Source organism: Nannobrachium achirus, assembly GCF_963921795.1.
Source record: "Nannobrachium achirus genome assembly, chromosome: 9".
Classification (NCBI taxonomy): domain Eukaryota; kingdom Metazoa; phylum Chordata; class Actinopteri; order Myctophiformes; family Myctophidae; genus Nannobrachium; species Nannobrachium achirus.
The window spans coordinates 60,670,968-60,689,407 of record NC_137818.1 but is presented as its reverse complement, the minus strand read 5'-3'; the positions used below and the strand labels follow the sequence as shown (position 1 = coordinate 60,689,407).

Sequence of the window (18,440 nt, the reverse complement as noted above, 5' to 3'; positions counted from 1 at the left end):
TATGGCAGCCTGGAACGGTTGTTCAAGTGCAGAGCTCTAAACTTGGCATGTTAGTAAACATGCCACAATTAATAATAATGCATTGCACCTGTGCAGCTGACCTGCGGAACATACATTTTTTTCAAGATGGGGAGAATACAAGTGTGGAGAATATAATTATAATAGCTTGTTAAAGTGACCATTTTGTTAAATGTTGCATTTACTGTACAGTAATTTAACAACATAATAACCAGAACAGATAGATAAAGAGACATTCATGGATTTATATTTAAAAGTAACTTTTATTTCCCCCCCCCCCCCCCCCTGGACCCAGGGTATGGCAGCTGCATACCCCTGCCATACCCAATTGACGCCCCTGTTTGTGACCACACTGGACCGATTTTAATTTGCTTGATTCGGTATTTAGATATTTCATATTCATTTTATCAGACTGGAACCATTCCTATACAAACCCATTGTAACTTCAAACTCCATTTTAACCATGATAAATTCATCAAAAACACCTGTCTTTCTTCTGGTGACTCATACTGTCCTCCTATTACGTGAGCTGGCCGTGTTTTTTCGATGACTTCTTTCATTTATTTTTTATACTTTTTGGGGAAGATGGGAAAATGTAATACAATAAAAAAGTATTAAAAATAAATGAAGACGGCCAGCTTACGTAATAGGAGGACAGTATGAGTCACCAGAAAAAAGACAGGTGTTTTTGATGAATTTATCATGGTTAAAATGGAATTTGAAGTTACAATGGGTTTGTATAGGAATGGGCCCTGGATGGGGAGTGTCTGATAAAATGAATATCAAATATCTAAACATTGAATCAAGCAAATTAAAATCTGTCGAGGGTGTTCAAAAAAGCCAGAGTAGATGATAAAATGTCCAAATGTTTTTTTTTTAAGTGAAATATCCCTTAAGTAAAAGTATCAATACTGCAATCAATGTAGAAATACTACTGTTACAAGTAAAAGTCTGGAATTAACAATTAAGAGTATAAAAGTATTGGCATCAAAATGTACTCAAAGTACTCATTATGCAGAATCCCGGTTCACGAGTTATGTCACAATGCGTCGCAGCGACACGTTGTGAGCTTGTAGATCTGTTTTTTTTTTCTTCAAATGGCCAACATTTAAAGGGGGTTGCTGTGGTGGTTAAATGTGTGTTTTGTAATAATAATCATCATAATCTACAAAGTAACTAGTAACAAAAGTTTTCAAATAATTGTAGTGTGGTAAAAAAATACAATATTTGTCTCTGAGATGTAGTGGAGCAGAAGTATTAAGTATTGGAAATTGGACATACTTTAGTAAAGTTAAAGCACCTCAAAGTGTTACATAAGTACAGTACTTAAAGGAGTAGTTCACCCCCACATCCATTCAGAACGGGTACACATTATTGTGTATCATTATTTTATGCTTTAACTATTGAAAAATAGCAGATATACAAGCTCACAGCGCGGCACCGAGTGCCGCGCTGCGAGCTTGTAGATCTGCTATTTTTGAAAGATTGTGAAAACTAGAATTTTGACCCGATTCTATAAGTGTCTTTTGAATCCTTCTAAGGTTTTTTGAAAAACCTATGTTTCTATATGTCAGCAATCTGGCTATCCATCGTCAAAGAAAAGATCCTTTTCACTTAACTGGAGCCCAGTTAGTCTGTTCTTGAGAGACTACTATGTCAATGGTTCTCATGTGAAGGACCCCCAAACTGATATTTATTTGGCCACGGACCCCCATCTCAAAATATCTAGTTCCAGGGACCACCCAGAAGCAAAATTTGAGTTACAAACGTTCGCTTTAAAAAATACATATATTCAAAGATTTGCACACATTTTCAAAAATAGCAGATCTACAAGCTCACAGCGCGGCACCGAGTGCCGTAGATCTGCTATTTTTCACTGGTTAAAGCATTCAATAATTCTAGGCCTAAATGGGTTAAGTAAATGTACTTATGGTCTCTTTCCACTGACCGTCTGCAGCAGGTCCGGGGACTCTCCGTTGAAGGGGGGGCGGCCGCGGGCGCTGGCCCCTCCCCCCGGTCCGGCAGCCAGGGCGGAGGAGGAGGTGGCGTTCCTCAGCAGGTGGGGGCTGGGGAGGTGGTGATGGACGCCGTTGTCCAGGGACTCCAGCTCCAGCTCGTCTGGGTCCAGCTGGTTGTCGTTCTGACCCGGGGGAAAGGTGTCACGTAGCGGAGGTGGGGGTGAGGGAGTCGCATGGTGACAGGAGTTGCACGGTTCCAGGGACAAAAGGGAGAGACAATGGAAAGGTGATGTTAGACGCTAGAAAGGGGTTTCTGTTGAATATCATCACTGTTTGTTTCAAGTTTTCAAGTTTGTACGTTTTTTCCACTGACTGTAAAACAAATATGGACGGTGCGAAGCCATTGGTTTCTATGTGGCGAAAATGACGCTTTTTTGTCCCTTGTATGGGTGTCGCCATCATTGCTTGAATGGTACCCCAGGAATCATAAGGAATGCTATTGGCTGCCAACGGTCACGTGCAACCGCAGGGATACATGGGAGAATGTGGTCGGAGCCTACCGAAATACAGCACACGAAGAAGGACACAGCCGGCTGGTATGAGTTTAGTTGGCCACGCCCCCCACAACTTTATTATCAATTTTATCATAAATGGGACCATATTTGCACAAAACGCATATCATGGTAATTGAAAGGCAGTTTTTCACTAGCGACAGGAACCATAAAGTATTTATGACGATGTTTATTAAGGTTAGAAAATCAAAGAGGAAAATGAATGGGGTCCAGTGGAGAAAAAATCTTTTTGGTAGCTCGCGGGGGGAAAACAGCGCAACTAGCGGCCAATCAAGGGATCTTTCTCTTCCGGGAAAGCTTCATGAATAATCCAGCCATAGGCGATTTTAAGGGGTGTCCTAGGGTGCACGTGCACCCCCTGGCCGCCAGGCGGCCATTTTGATTTTTATTTTTTTTGTAATGTAACTTTATTTTATAATTATTAAATAAAACAGTGATCGTGATTTGTAAAATGTGCGCAAAAAGAGAGGTGGAGGGGCAAGTATTAGTAGTTCACTCGACACTGACAGTAATGCTAATGAACGTGAACCAGAGGAGGTGGACGGAGCTTGCAGCAGCACTGCAGCAGTGATCCAGCCACCGACATCACTGTGGAAGGCTCGCCGTTGCCGGAGACCGAGGCCCCGGTTCCTCCACAGCAAGCAAGCCCCACTCCAGACTCAACTGTTGTTACCCCAGGCCCAGACCCAGAGGAGCCAAATGAAGCCAACTTTGTTCATGAAAGAGACCCTTGCCATGGCCCGGATAAAGCCAAGCAGTTTTTGGCTTTGGGTCCATATCAGCCAGAAGATGTAGAATGTCCATTAAAGGCCGCTGGCGAAAAACAACGCAAATTCAGAAAGGAGTGGTTTAAAGATTTTGCCTGGCTGGAGTATAGCGTGCGCCATGACCGGGCGTTCTGCTTTCCATGTCGGGCCTTTGGTTCTGAGAACGCCGAGCAAGCTTTCAGGAGGACAGGTACATAAAGACACATCTCTGTTTACACAATGCTGTTGTACTCCCTCCAAGTGCATAGTCTATTATGTTCCCTTAGGCTTTTTTCAACTGTTTCGTTATATTGAAGAGAATGTGCGCAAAAAAAAAAGAAATGGAGGACACGACACTGTTTGAAAAGAAACTTGCTTTTTTTCAAGAGAAGGGAATGCATAATTCTGATTCATTTGGTACATTAAAACACGTCTACACACTGTACCTCACCATACCAGTTACGAGTGCTTCAGCTGAGCGCAGTTTCTCTACTTTGAGACAACTAAAAACGTATTTACGGACAACCATGACTGATAAAAGAGTGTCAGATATAGGCATTTTACAGATTGAGAAAATACACGAAATTAAAGTGCAGAAAATAATTGAAAGGTTTGCAAGTGCCAAAACCCGGAGGCTGCAGTTCATTGTGTAATAAGGATGTGTCTACTATTTGTTTTTGTGAAATGCTTATTTGACACTGTAAATGACTGCTTGATTGCTTGATGAATGATGATTAACTTGATGTTTGGCTTTATATGTCCTGGCTGTGCTGCCTCTGTCTGCAAAATAAGTAAATAAATCCTATAGATAGACATATGGTGTCTAGAAAAAGAAGCACCTGTTTTACACTTTTTTTTGTTTATATTGTGTTACATTTGGGTACAAAATTAACTGCAGAAATCCACTAAAACAACATTACAAAACCGCTAATATCCGCAATTTTTTTCGTGCACGCGCGCTGTGCGCGCGTGCATGAAGTAATAGAGGTCGTGCACCCCCTGCTGGAAGAGGCTAGAATCGCCTATGAATCCAGCCAACAACACCCCTGTTTTTTTTCACAAAGTAAAGCCCTGCTTCATCATAGAAGGTTGTTGCACAAAAGTAGTGAAAACAGCCGATCTACAAGTTGTGTGCTTGCAGATCTGCTATTTTCACTAGTTTAGTTCATTTTTAAAACAATAAATACAAAACGAAAGGTATTGTGTCGGGGTCCACCCGACACAATATATCGCACAAGACCAAACAGACATGATTAACCACATAGCCCTATAGCATCCCTATTCCTGGCCATGTCATAATAGCCATTTAATGAAAATAACCAATCTACCATTAAAAATAGCCAATCTACAAGCTCACAATAAGTTGCCACGATCGGCTAAGGCAGGGACCAAGTACAAACCCCTGGGGGACTCCGGTCAACAAAGTATAATTTGTAAGGTGCCTTAGTACAGTGGTTCTCAAAGTGGATTCCAGGGACTCTGTGGGTTCCTTTATGGGGGTCTAAATTGACCCATACAGGTCTGTAACTCTGACAGTGTACAAATGGAACCAAATGAACCCTAACGGGTTCATTTGGTTCCATTTGTACACTGTCAAAGTTAAGGGGAGACCTTGAAATTTGAACGTTTGAGAAACACTGCCTTAGTATAAAGCAGTATTGATTCATACCACTAGATGGGACTGTAGCAGTGTGAGACATTTTTCTGTTTCACTCACCATGTCTGGTCTGTCTGGAAAGTGAACTCAGATAATCAGACTTGTTGTCTACAACAGGACTTTTTCCTCATGTGTAATTTTAATTGTCTGTTTGGTATTTGTGTTATTGTCGTTGCGGTTGAGAGGCTCCAAAGATAATCTTTGCAGGGTTGCTAAACAACAGTCAATTTTGTTTGGTCTTTCTAATTCACAGTCACTTTTTTTCCAATCCTCCCCGGAGAAGCAGATCAAAATGTAATGCAAATGCTCAGGATTAATTTGGTAAACATCCCCCCCTTCTGAGCGAAGTTGATCTCGTCTAATTGATTTGATTCTGATGTGAATTGCTTTCAGGCCGTGAGATGAGAACATTGATTATCTTCATCTTCATTCTTATTCTAGCAGCTTCCTTCTCTCTCTCTCTTTCTCTCTCTCTCTCTCCACCTCTTTCTCCCCTGACGGCGGATGAAGCCTTTAATCTCTGCTTGTATCGTTCTCTCTAATGATGCCGCCGTTCTCTCGTCTCGTGCCCTTGCGCACCGAACACCGCAGATCTACAAGCCCGCAACGCGTGGCAGGCGCGACATGTCGCGGGCTTGTGGATCGGCCATGTTCGGCGCGCGGAACCACCGTACGACTAAGTGAAAATCGGCCTTAATGATGCTCCGTCCTCTTGTACCATCGGAGCATGGTCTTGCAGAACCACGCAGTAGCACCAGAGATTCATTCTTTCACAGTCTATACTTCTGCCCATTCGCTGTTTTCCAATTTCACTTACATTTCGTCGTTAACACAATGTTCAGACACAAATGTAAATGGAAAGAGGCTGTGATTTTGCCAAATGTTGATATGCATGACATTCAGTAGGCTCATGCATATCATAAATTGAATACAGATAAATCTCCCCAGATACTGTATAGTACAAGGGCATCATTCAAACCGAAAGTGATGCGGTGTGTGTGTGTGTGTGTGTGTGTGTGTGTGTGTGTGTGTGTGTGTGTGTGTGGCGCGCCTGTGTGAGCGTGTGCGTGCGTGCGTGTCTTTGTCTGAGAATCACATTTTAATGACTGCCTCTTAAATCTGCCCTCTGGCTCCTTCTGCACAAATGTGGCTGGCATACAGATTTGTGCATTCCAAATCCACACATGCGCATATATATATGGTGTGTATGTGCACGCATGCCACGCACGCACGCACTCGCGCATGTGTAAGTGTAAGTGTGTTAAGTATGTGAGAGACAGAGTTTGCAGTGACGGTAACAAACCCATCTGGCACTGTATTTAAAGTGAGTGTTGGCTAACAGGGCGTTTGCTTTGCAGAGGTGTGTGTTGCGTCTGCGTTGTGTTGGTCGACCTGTTTCGGGGTTGTGCGTTTGTACGGTGACCTTGAGAGAAACAAAGCACTGTGGGTCAGGGGCGTCACATGGGGGGGAGGGGGGGGGGGGAGTGGGACTGAGTTACTAGGGGGGGAAGCCTTCATTATTTTATACTCTAGCTATTGAAAAATAGCAGATATACAAGCTATACGAGCTTGTAGATATAAGTCGTGAAAATGGGTGCAAATCTTTGAAAAATGGGTGCAAATCTTTGAATATGTGTATCTTGTAAGCAAACTATTGTAACTCCAATTTTGATTCTGGGGGTCCCTAGAATGAAATATTTTTAGATGGGGGTCCGTGGCCAAATACATATCATTTCGGGGGTTCTTCACATGAAAAGGTTTGAGCACCACTGATCAAAAATAGCAGATCTACAAGCTTGCCGCGCTGTGTGTGAGCTTGTATATCAGCTATTTTTTAATAGCACAAAATAATGTGTAATAATGCGTTCCCACTAGTCTAAATGGTTTAAACCCCCCCTCCCCGTATGAAGAACATTCATGGGGGGCCCGCAGTGAATCCTTGTACCCAGGGCCCAGAATTTGGTGAGACACCCCTGCTGTGGGTATACGAATGACTGAACGCTCGTCTTCCAGCGGTCTCTATCTCTCTCTCTCTCTCTATCCGTTCTCCTGGCGCCGTTCCACGCGATCTGTTCTCTCGTGGTGTTTGTGTACGTCTCACCTTTCCTGTCTGCATACACAAGTAAAGTAGGTAACAGAGGGGGCCTCAGGCAGCCATTTAATTCCACAGTGCCGACACTGACACAGTTTTCAGTGTGTCCCTGTGGTCTATTCTGGTCCCTGTGTTTTGATGCACAGAAGTGCATGCTGACCCTTCGCTTAAGTATGATTCATGCCTAGACACGCACCAGAAATAGCTCATTTTTGGTGGGTTTTGGTGCCAAATGTGTCAAGTGTCAAATGATGCGCGGCATGACGAAACACCCTCTGGAAAAAAGAATGGTTACAGACACCGTCATAAAATCTTCACATACTCTGGTTGGAAAGACGAATAGGCCTAAGCTCCATTACCACAGAGATGCATGAGACTACACTACATTCACTTCCTTGTTACTTGTGCCAGTAGAGCACGGAAGTACGCGTTCGGCTGCGTATATAGGTAGGTAGGTATGTAGGTAGGTAGTAGGTAGCTGTATGTGTTTAGGCCCGTAGCCCAATCAGGGACCAGCATTTCTGCCAACGTCATCATTAAAAGCCAATGAGGGACCAGCATTCCTGGTGATGCCAGTGGTTAGCTCACCTCATGGCGCGCTCTGCTGGTGCACAAGTAGGCCATACATGGCCAACTTGTGCACAAGGCGCAAGTTGTCACCTTGACAGAGTGCAGTTCTAGTTTACATTTTATGATGACGCTGTGAGTGAGTGAATTGCAGATAGACTAACCCCAAGTAGTCATAAACAATCTGACAATGGCCATTAGAAGTTACGTAACAGGGGGTCCGGGACCCTTAGGGGGTCCTCAGAGTTACTACACGGTGTCTTCCAAATCATTGTATGATAGGAACTTGTTTTTCCCCTTTTTTATATTAACCACTTGAACCCAAGCATCCATAATCTGAGAACTTCAGCCAAAAATAGTGGTTAAATATCTGAAAACACACATTAACATGAATCCAAAATACACTTATGATCGTGCTGTCAAACGATGAAACGATATTATGGAATCTATGAAAAGGTTGTGGGGGTCCCTGCTTCATCTTTCTATCAACTAAGGGGTCCTTGGCTTGAAAACGTTGAAGACCCCTGTAAAGTAAAGTTTGCTTGTTGTATTTGCACACATGCGCTAACACACTGGAAGGAGAGCATCCTTCCATGTCGTGTCTGTCACCTCTATCTCGGGCCGAGCGAGGAGAAGAGAGATGTTGGTGCTGTCCTCTCTGGTGAGGATGGCCACGGCTTCCTTCCTGTTCTGGATGTCCATGCCGTTGATCTGTCAGAAAAGAGAATCACAATCAGTACCAGCGGTGGAAAGAGGACTTTCTAAAACGGCTAGTTCCATTCCATGATTCTGTTTGTAGTTTCCCTTAATTGCTGTGGTATATGAGACTATAACCCACACATTGAATCAGTTTATATCAAACTCAGGTGCTTTATTTCTTTCCACAGTGTTCCACAGCTAGGGCACCAATTATCTGCACCTGTGTTGTTGGCAAAAGGCTGGGAACTACTTTCCTGTAGCTGGGGACTACTTTCTTGCAGAGCAGACCTTATAGTGAATTATTAGTGACATAGAACAGTTTTAATTGGTACATGTCTATGATTTGTCATGTTGCCATATTATAACCGTTTTAGAAAAGCAATAAGCCATGCGAGGCTTGTGGTTACCTGTATTTTACACCGGCCACTCAGCCGGTGTAAAATACCAGGTAACCACTCGCCTCTTGTGGCTTATTGCTTCATTAAACTAATGGTGATGATGACTTTATTGTCATATCACAGGTTTACGGGTGTAAAGCAGTGGTGTTATTGCCATAGAAATAGAAAAGGAAGAAGAAGAAGAGGGGGGCAGGGGAAACAAGGGGGAAAGAGAGAAAGATCAATAAAATGAAGATGAGAATGAGCAGAACAATGAGCTCATGCCATCTCATGCACTACATGTTTCACCTGATAAAACAATACTGAAAGTATGTTTTACACAATTAGTATAATAAATTGTGTATTAATGTATGTATTAGAATTAATGTTTACTTATGAACCTACTCATGTTATCTTTAACTTTGTGCACACGCAGGCACACAAATACGCACACGCGCGCGCGCACACACACACACACACACACACACACACACACACACACACACACACACACACACACACACACACACACACACACACACACACACACACACACACACACACACACACACACACACACACACACACACACACACACACACACTTGTGGAATTCTCTCACATCCACATCATTTGTTAAACTGGTTTAGGAAATCTTTTGAAATTAAATACATTTGAAATCTTTTTTTTTTTCCTCTTTCAACTTTTCTTTTCTCACTCATGAATTCCACTCATGAATGAAAGACACATCCTAGGATGCTCTGGGATTCTCAGTGATGTTCCAGAGATCATCAGGCGTAGGTCTTTCAACACCATGCACCCTCCCTCAGGTGACACTGGCTTGTGTCCCATCATCATTGGCCCACAGATCAGTTCTCCTGATCCAAAGCCATCTGGAGGCTCTCTCTCTCTCGGTGGACTTGATGGCTTCTCTTGTTGCCACCCGTGATGCCCAGCAGCGTGTATAGTACATCTTGCACAGTGAGAGGCCAGCAAAGCCTCTACTCTACCCCCCCCCCCCCCCCCCCCACCCCCACCCCACGTCAATGGGCTCATAGCGTGCCTTCCACCCAGGGACATGCTGGGCCCCTGATTCAGCCCGGGAAAAAAAGTTGGAGAGGCCCTCATTGCGTGCTATAGAGAGAGAGAGATCTCTCTCTCTATAGCACTGCTGCTACTCAAAGATTTGCCATTTCAGATCATGACAAAGTGACAAGCCAGTGGGCCAATTACTGTACATGAGTTATATTTCGTCGTTGTCGGGTGGAAACCTTGTATGTCCAAAACCGTTTGTTTTGTATTCATCATTTTAAAAATGATTTAAACTAGTGAAAACAGCCGATCTACAAGCACACAACGCCTCGCGGTGCGAGGCGTTGTGTGCTTGTAGATCTGCTGTTTTCACTACTTTTGATGAAGCAGGGCTTTGCTTTGCGAAAAAAATTACAAATTTGAAACTTGGAGATACGAGGTTTCTGCCTGACAGTGATGATTTACTTTTTATTTTAATTATTTTCCTAATGGCCGGCCTGGACCGTCCGGGAATGAACCGGCCGTTCGGGAGTTGTCCCGCTTTTCCCAATGGCCAGTACGTCCCTGCCTCCACCACTCTTCTTTGGCTTTGCTCCACCAGCTCCTGGTGCTTGGACCGCTTCCGCTCGTTCGCCTCCTCTGTGCGATCCTCCCAAGGAACTGTCAGTTCTATCGGCAGCACCTGCCTTGAAGAAACTGATGAAAGCTCAACGTCTGGCCTTAAGGAAGTCGTTGTGACGTGGTCTGGAAACTTGAGTTTCTTTGGCCAGGATGACTCGCAGCTCCCATTCCAACCAATGTTGTTTTAGCAAATTTTGATTTAGTTTTGGTCATAGTCTTTTGAATAAAATGGCATTTCGTTTTAGTCATAATTCACCTGAAAAGTTTTAGTTTTAGTCTATTTTTAGTCGACTAAATATCATAAGATTTTAGGCGACTAAATCTACTGTTGATTTAGTCAACTAAAATGCATTTTGGCAGGCCTTGATGGCATCATAATGACTGATTTTACACTTGGTTGTGTGCTGAAAATAGCAGATCTACAAGCTCACAATGCGTCTCAGAGCGACGCGTTGTGAGCTTGTAGATCGGCTATTTTCAGCAAGCAACACATGAGAGCAACCAAACATAGAATGTCTCTCTTCTCCACTAGTCCCTCCCTAACATTTTAGTCTTTTTATTTTGTTGACGAAATAGTCAATATATTTAGTCTTAGTTATAGTCTTCACAGCTTAGTTTCTATTTAGTTTTAATTTTGTTTTCGTCAGTGAAAAAAAACGCAGTCGACAAACATTTTTCGTCATAGTTTTAGTTGACAAAATCAACACTGATTCCAACGCTGAGGTGAGAAGGCCGGCTGCTGGCAAAGGCGATGTTCCTCTTGCCATGTTATTGTTGCTTTTGGCTACAGCTTTTGACGTGGCTTCAGCAACTGTTTCCAGCACCTGGTCGTGGCCCGGCCAACCGTAGCAACCTTCCCCCAGGGCTTTCAGGTATAGCTCAGTGTTGATTTCGTCGACTAAAACTATGACGAAAAATGTTGTCGACCACGTTTTTTTCACTGACGAAAACCAAATAAAAACGAAATAAAAAGTTTGGTGACTAAAACTAAGACTAAATATATTGACAATTTCGTCAACAAAATACAAACTAGACTAAAACCTTAGGGAGGGACTAGTGGAGAAGAGAGTCATTTTATGTTTGGTTGCTCTTGGGTGTTGTGCGCTGAAAATAGCAGATCTACAAGCTCACAACGCGTCGCAGCACAACGCGTTGTGAACTTGTAGATCTGCTATTTTCAGCACACAGCCAAGTGTAAAATCTGTCATTACGATGCCATCAAGGCCTGCCAAAATACATCTTATGATATTTAGTCGACTAAAATTAGACTAAAACTAAAACTTTTCAGGAGACTAAATTATGACTAAAACTAAAAGACATTTTATTCAAAAGACTATGACTAAAACTAAATCAAAATTTGCTGTCAAAAACAACACTGGGTATATAGCTGCTTAGATATGTTCGAGTGAACCTTATGGGGCACAGAAAACAAGATGGCAAACCGCCCATGCCCCAGAGATGGAGATCAGCTGGGCTGGGGTTCTGCCTGCCAGATCTCAGATCAGGACACCGAATGCCAGAAAAGTCGACCTCTTTCAAAGTCGACCCCAAACTCGTTTCCCAACGGGTCTGAGGCCTTAGCTAGATGCAGAATAGACAAAAATCAAATATTTGCCTCTGGGGGTCCCTGGAACAAAATATTTTGTGATGGGGGTCCGTAGCCAAATACATATCATTCTGGGGGTCCTTCACATGACAAAGTTTGAGAAACACTGATGGCCAAATAAGTTTTTTTCAGAAAATTGTTATGATTTAGAAGACATTTGTAGAATGTGCCTATCAGTGGTTAAGGACCCCCAAAATGACCCCCAAAATGTATTTTTGGCCGTGGACCCCCATCTCAAAATAGTTTGTTCCACGGATGGACCCCTATTGCAAACTTTTTTGTTCCAGGGACCCCCAGGAGCACAGATTTGATTTTAGTCTAATCTGCATCTAGTTTAAGGCCACAGACCCGTTGGGAAACGAGTCTGGGTCGACTTTGAAAGAGGTCGACTTATCTGGCTACCAGGACACCTTCCTGTCAGGAGAGTGCACCCTCTCACCTTGCTTATCGTCGTTGTAGGAAGGAAACCTTGTACCTCCAAAACCGTTCATTTTGTATTTATCATTTTAAAAGCGATTTAAACCAGTGAAAACAGCCGATCTACAAGCACACAACGCCTCGCACCGCGAGGCGTTGTGTGCTTGTAGATCGGCTGTTTTCACTAGTCTTGTGCGACAGTCTTGCATGAAGCAGGGCTTTACTTTATGAGAAAACATACACATTTGAAACTTTGAGATACTTTGACTTGAGGGGGATTTCTTTCTCGAGAAATGGTCGAGAATAGTTGCTCCATCGTTGTCATTGTCATCATGTTGGCACAGCTTCTAATATTTCTAATGTTACGTTTTATGGTGTAAGAGTGAATTGATACTTTTTCTTTTCTTTTTACTGTTGATCATTGTTTGTCCAGCACCTGGGTGAGATTGTACGTGCATGCTAGGTCATTCACTCACGAATAGTGATTTTTAGTGAAAGAAGATAGCAGGGGCGCTACTGGTATCCCTCAAACCACCGGTGCTCATGAAAGGGAATACGACCTAAGGTGTTTTGAAGCGGTGAAAGCCGCTTCCAAGGAGTGGCTTTGTGTGTCCCGTTCATGTCTATATATGGTCATTTCAGTCCAGAATGAACAGGTTTTATCTGTCCGTAAATGTGTGTCCCATGTGTGTCCCCTCATGTCCATATATGGTCATTTCAGTCCAGACTGAACAGGTTTTATCTGTCCGTAAATGTGTGTCCCATGTGTGTCCCCTCATGTCCATACATGGTCATTTCAGTCCAGAATGAACATGTTTTATCTGTCCCGCACATCCAGAATATGTGTGTAGTGTCCGTCCCGCTCTGATGATTGGATGATTAAAAATGTCCTATGAGATCATACTTTGAGGATTGGTCAAGCTTCACGTGACAATCCAGCCCTCCAGATAAAATCATTCATTCAGAATTCAGAATTCAATTTGGCTCTCCAGACAGTTTTATACTCAGATTCACCGAGGTTTGATTTTTATAAGACTGTTTTACAGAGCAATGATGGTCTGTCAAATAATGCACTGTCCAGTGAAGCTGGGAGGAACCCCAAATATCAACCGTGGTGTTTCTTTATCGGTGGGACACAAAGTGTACACATTTGGACGTATCGAATGGAACTTTAGGACACCTTCAGAAGATCAGATCAATGTGCACGTCTTCAACACAGTGTCTCTGAGATGGAGGACGTTGCCCCCAGTGACGACTCCAACAGGAGAACTTCCTCCTGAGGTTCCATGTAGTCGCTGTGACCACACAGCTGTGCTCATTGAAGACATCGTCTACCTCTGGGGAGGATGGAAGACAGGGCTTTGCAACAACGTGCTTTATGCATTTGATGTCGACGCCCACAGGTGGATCATGGCTAGGGTTTCTGGGACCGCTCCAGGGATGAGGGACGTCCACTCAGCTTGTGTCTTGGGGAAGGTCATGTATATCCATGGAGGAAGGACCCAGGACCATCGTACAAGTAATGACACGTACAAGCTGGACACCACCACGATGGTCTGGTCCTTAATTAACACCAGAGGAACTCTGCCTCCTGTTTCAACACAACACTCTGCCACCATCATCGGGACAAAGATGTTTGTATTTGGGGGCACAGGGTACCAAGAGGACTGCAACAACATCATAGTGTTTGAAACAGAGACAAACTGCTGGCTGGACATTCCTTCTGCAAAGCATCTTCCAGAAAAACGCATCCGTCATTCAGCCTTTGCCTATAATGGAGAGCTGTACATATTTGGTGGTGAGAACTGGAGTGATGAATTTGGTAAATATGTAGCCTGCAATGATATGTGGAAGTTGAGTCCAGAGACCTTCTCCTGGAAGGAGGTTAAGCTCAAGGTGAATGACTCATTTTGGAGGACAGAGGGCTGCTGTTGCATGGTGGGAAGTCGTGTCATCATCTTTGGTGGATTTGCACCCAGCGATGGCACACCCAACGATGACCTGTACATCCTAGACCTGAGTCCTAGTCTTAAGACGCTCTGCAAGCTAGCAGTTATTCAGTACGATCTAGAGCAGTCACAACTACCACACGACATCAGGTGGGAACTGGCAGCCATGACTGATGGAGAATTGGAGAACTCTGCATAAAATACATATTTTTGAAGCGGTGAAAGCCTGTCCCGTACCTGTTTTTTTTGAGGATTCCCATAGATTCTCAAGGAGTGAGAATGTCTGTCCCGTACATGTCCCGTGCATGCAGAATTGAGGATTGGTCAAGCTTCACATGACAAATTTGGCCCTCCAGACAAAATCATTCATTCATTCAGAATTCATAAAAGTATAGAACTAAAGCACATAGATCTAGAACACAGAATGTATAGATCTAGAACACAGATTTCAAAGCTCTAGAACACATAGAATAAAAATTCACCGCTTCACTTCGAACCAAGGTTTGATTTTTTTGCCAGACCCATGAAATGGGTAGGCCTACATAAGCAAATGTCGGTCTGTCCCTTTTCTATATAAAGGGTATATATGATGATGACATGATGATGACATGCCTACAAAAGGCATGATGTCATAAATGATGATGACAGACAGGGGGTCTGGCACAACCAGGTTGACCTGGTCTAGTTAATAATGTTCTAGCCCATTATTTTAATAAAGGCCTTTTATTGTTAAATCCACCTGAGTGCCTGGACCTGGAGTTTTGTGCCTCTGTGGCACATATTTTCCTCTTTTTGCTCAGTGATTTTTTGTATTCGAATTATTCGACCTCAAAGTATTCGAAAAGTCGAATATTCGACAGGACTGGCCAAACTGTCAAATATTAAGTAAGCAAGAGGCAAATATTGTGAAAATAGCCAATCTACATGCTCACAACGCCTCGCAACGTGAGGCGTTGTGAGCATGTAGATCTGCTATTTTCACAATATTTGTCTGTGGAACCGACTCACATTAATATCTACAATTCCAAGTGCTTGTCAGGGTGGGGGTCCCCAGTTCAAATATGTTTATTTTGGGGGTCACAGTCTAAAAAGGTTTGAGAACCCCTGGTATAGAGCATTAACAAATTCATCCACCAGGAGCATTGACAACTCATTCTTATGACTTCCTATCTAGCCAAGCTTTATAAACTATATATTTTTTAAAGAGAAAACTAAAAAATAAGCGAATATTCGACTTGAATATTCAAATATTTGGTGAATGCCCTAGCTTCTAATATTCTAATGTTACGTTTTATGGTGGAAGAGTGAATTGTTTTCTTTTTACTGAGTGAATTCTTTTCTTTTTACTGTTGATCATTGTTTGTCCAGCGCCTGGGTGAGATTGTATGTGCATGCACTATGTGCCATTGTGCCTTTATCAGACATGATGTTACCTGGAGTATTCGGTCTCCCTCACGGATGCGACCATCTATGGCAGCGATGCTGTTTGGGTTCACCTATAAAAAGAGGCAATTAGGTCATTGGAAATGTTTTAAAACCCATTTAGGCCTAGTATTATTGAATGCTTTAACCAGTGAAAAATAGCAGATATACAAGCTCACTTGAGAGTTTGTAGATCTGCTATTTTTGAAAAAGTCGTGAAAATGTGTGCAAATCTTTGAATATATGCATTTTCAAAGCGAACGTTTGTAACTCAAATTTTGCTTCTGGGTGGTCCCTGGAACTAAATATTTTGAGATGCGGGTCCGTGGCCAAATAAATATCATTTTGGGGGTCCTTCACATGAGAAGGTTTGAGAACCACTGACCATAGTAGTCTCTCAAGAACAGACTAACTGAGCTCCAGTTCAAGTGAAAAGGACCTTTTCTTTGACGATGGCTGGCCAGATTGCTGACATAGAAAAATAGAAAAAACCTTAGAAGGATTCAAAAGACACTTATAGAATCGGGTCAAAATTCTAATTTTCATGATTTTTCAAAAATAGCAGATCTACAAGCTCGCAGCGCGGCACTCGGTGCCGCGCTGTGAGCTTGTATATCTGCTATTTTTCAATAGTTAAAGCATAAAATAATGATACGCAATAATGTGTACCCATTCTAAATGTTTTAATGACAACAACAAACTGTCATAATGTCAGGCGGAAGCGGATAAGAACAATGTGTTGTCTTCACCTCTCCAACGTAGATACCCAGGTCTTCCTCGTCATCGGTTCTGTAGCACACCGTTAACCCCAGTTTATCCTGCTGCCGAGATTTGTAGAGCTCCACCTCCTGGACGGAGGACAGAAACACGTTAAAGCACTGAAGCTGCAGTGACCGTATCATTTACATAGACATTGCATCAGCCAGTGGGTCGTCATAGGTCAACATTGCCACCATATTGGCAGGTCAACATGCAGTGACTCCACTGCAGCCTAGGGCGGCAGGGCTCAGGGGTAGAGTTGTCGTCTTAGAACATGGAGGGTTCCCCTAAGTCAGTGTTTCTCGACCACTGTGCCTGGGGACCTTTGGTGTGCCCCTGAGAAGGGTCAAGTGTGCCCCTTGAAACTGCTTGAAAGCCAGTATTGTATTTATCATTTTAAAAATGATTTAAACTAGTGAAAACAGCCGATCTACAAGCACACAACGCCTCGCGCTGCGAGGCGTTGTGTGCTTGTAGATCTGCTGTTTTCACTACTGTTGTGCGACAGCCTATGATGAAGCAGGGCTTTACTTTGCGAAGAAACGTACAAATTTGAAACTTGGAGATACAAGGTTTCTTCCCGACAGTGACGATATTTACACCCCCGAATTATGTTGGTGTGCCCATGGGTTCTTGGGACATGAAAAGTGTGCCCATGCAGAATAAAGGTTGAGAAACACTGCCCTAAGTAACAAGAAATAAAATGTTGCCAACCAATCATCAAGGACGATGATACACGAAAGAAGAAGAAGAAGGGTTCCCAGTTCGATCCCAGGGTTCCCCGAGTTAGTGTCGAAGAGTCCTTGAGCAAGACTCTGAACCCCTAGTTACTACCGGTGAGCAGGTTGGTGCCTTGCATGGTTTCCTCCGCCGTTGGTGTATGAATCTGGGTGAATGTAATGCAAAATCTCTGTGATGTGCCTTGGATAAAGGCGCTATACCAAGACGCCAAAAGGGAGACAAGCGACCTTGCGCCGTGTCTTGGCCATCTGGCCAGTGATGTATATCGCACCAGTTACCCATACTGTATATGGAGACCCCTGGTACCCATATATGGAGATCCATGTACTGTATATGGAGATATGCTGTGAGAGCCCAAACATGCTTACTCAGTTATTGTCTCCACCAGCCGAAGGCTGAGGGAGAGTATGTTTTCCCCTCCGTCCGTCCGTCCGTCCGTCCGTCCGTGCGTGCGTGCGTGCGTCCGTGCGTCCTCGCAGTTTGTGAGCAGCTAATCTCAGTCACCGTTGGCCCGATCGCTGCCAAACTGAGCACACACACTCCCTGGATGCCAATCTAGAACCTCTGCCCCACATTTTTCAAATCAGCCTCATGGTGGCGCTATAACAGGCCGATTTGTGTGGCCTGGTTGTTACCAGCTAATCTCCGGCGCTGTTGGCCCGATCGCTGCCAAACTGAGCACACACACTCCCTGGATGCTAATTCAGAACCTCTGCCCCACATTTTTTAAATCAGCCTCATGGTGGCGCTATAACAGGCCGATTTGTGTGGCCTGGTGGAGACCTGTGCTCGGAAGAGCACTGCTTCTAGTTCGTTATGTGAAAGTCCTATGACGTCTATGACATCTGACATCATACATTCAATCCCTTTTATGCCCATATATGGAGACCCCTGTCTGTAGAACCAGCCACACAGTTATGGGCTGTCTTGGCCATATATGGATTCTGTTAGTGTGGTATGTGGGTGTCCATATATGGGGATTCTCATATAAGTCCTGTTAGATATGGGCAATCAGGGATCTCCATATATGGGCATAAAAGGGATTCTGTTAGGGTGGTTCCCCTGACATCACTATGATGTCAGAGCATGATGTCAGAGTGTCAAACCCATTTACTGCAAGTACTATACAGTACGTACCTGAGTTGTATATACGTACCAGAGACTAAACATTTTTTTTTCTGTTTTTTTAATAGTTACAATGTAAGATG

General features: G+C 43.5%; 1 protein-coding gene across 1 annotated transcript in view; it reads right to left on the bottom strand.

Annotated features, from left to right (window-relative positions):
- Window positions 1-18,440, bottom strand: part of LOC308291978 (PDZ domain-containing protein 4-like) — a gene marked incomplete at both ends in the record, with an annotated part of 59,822 nt that overhangs the window by 3,496 nt on the left and 37,886 nt on the right. The window contains 4 exons of the mRNA XM_080734160.1: window positions 1,970-2,158; window positions 8,220-8,321; window positions 15,744-15,806; window positions 16,482-16,580. Coding sequence (XP_080590286.1) covers window positions 1,970-2,158; window positions 8,220-8,321; window positions 15,744-15,806; window positions 16,482-16,580 — 453 coding nt within the window. The remainder of the gene's footprint in view (window positions 1-1,969; window positions 2,159-8,219; window positions 8,322-15,743; window positions 15,807-16,481; window positions 16,581-18,440) is intronic.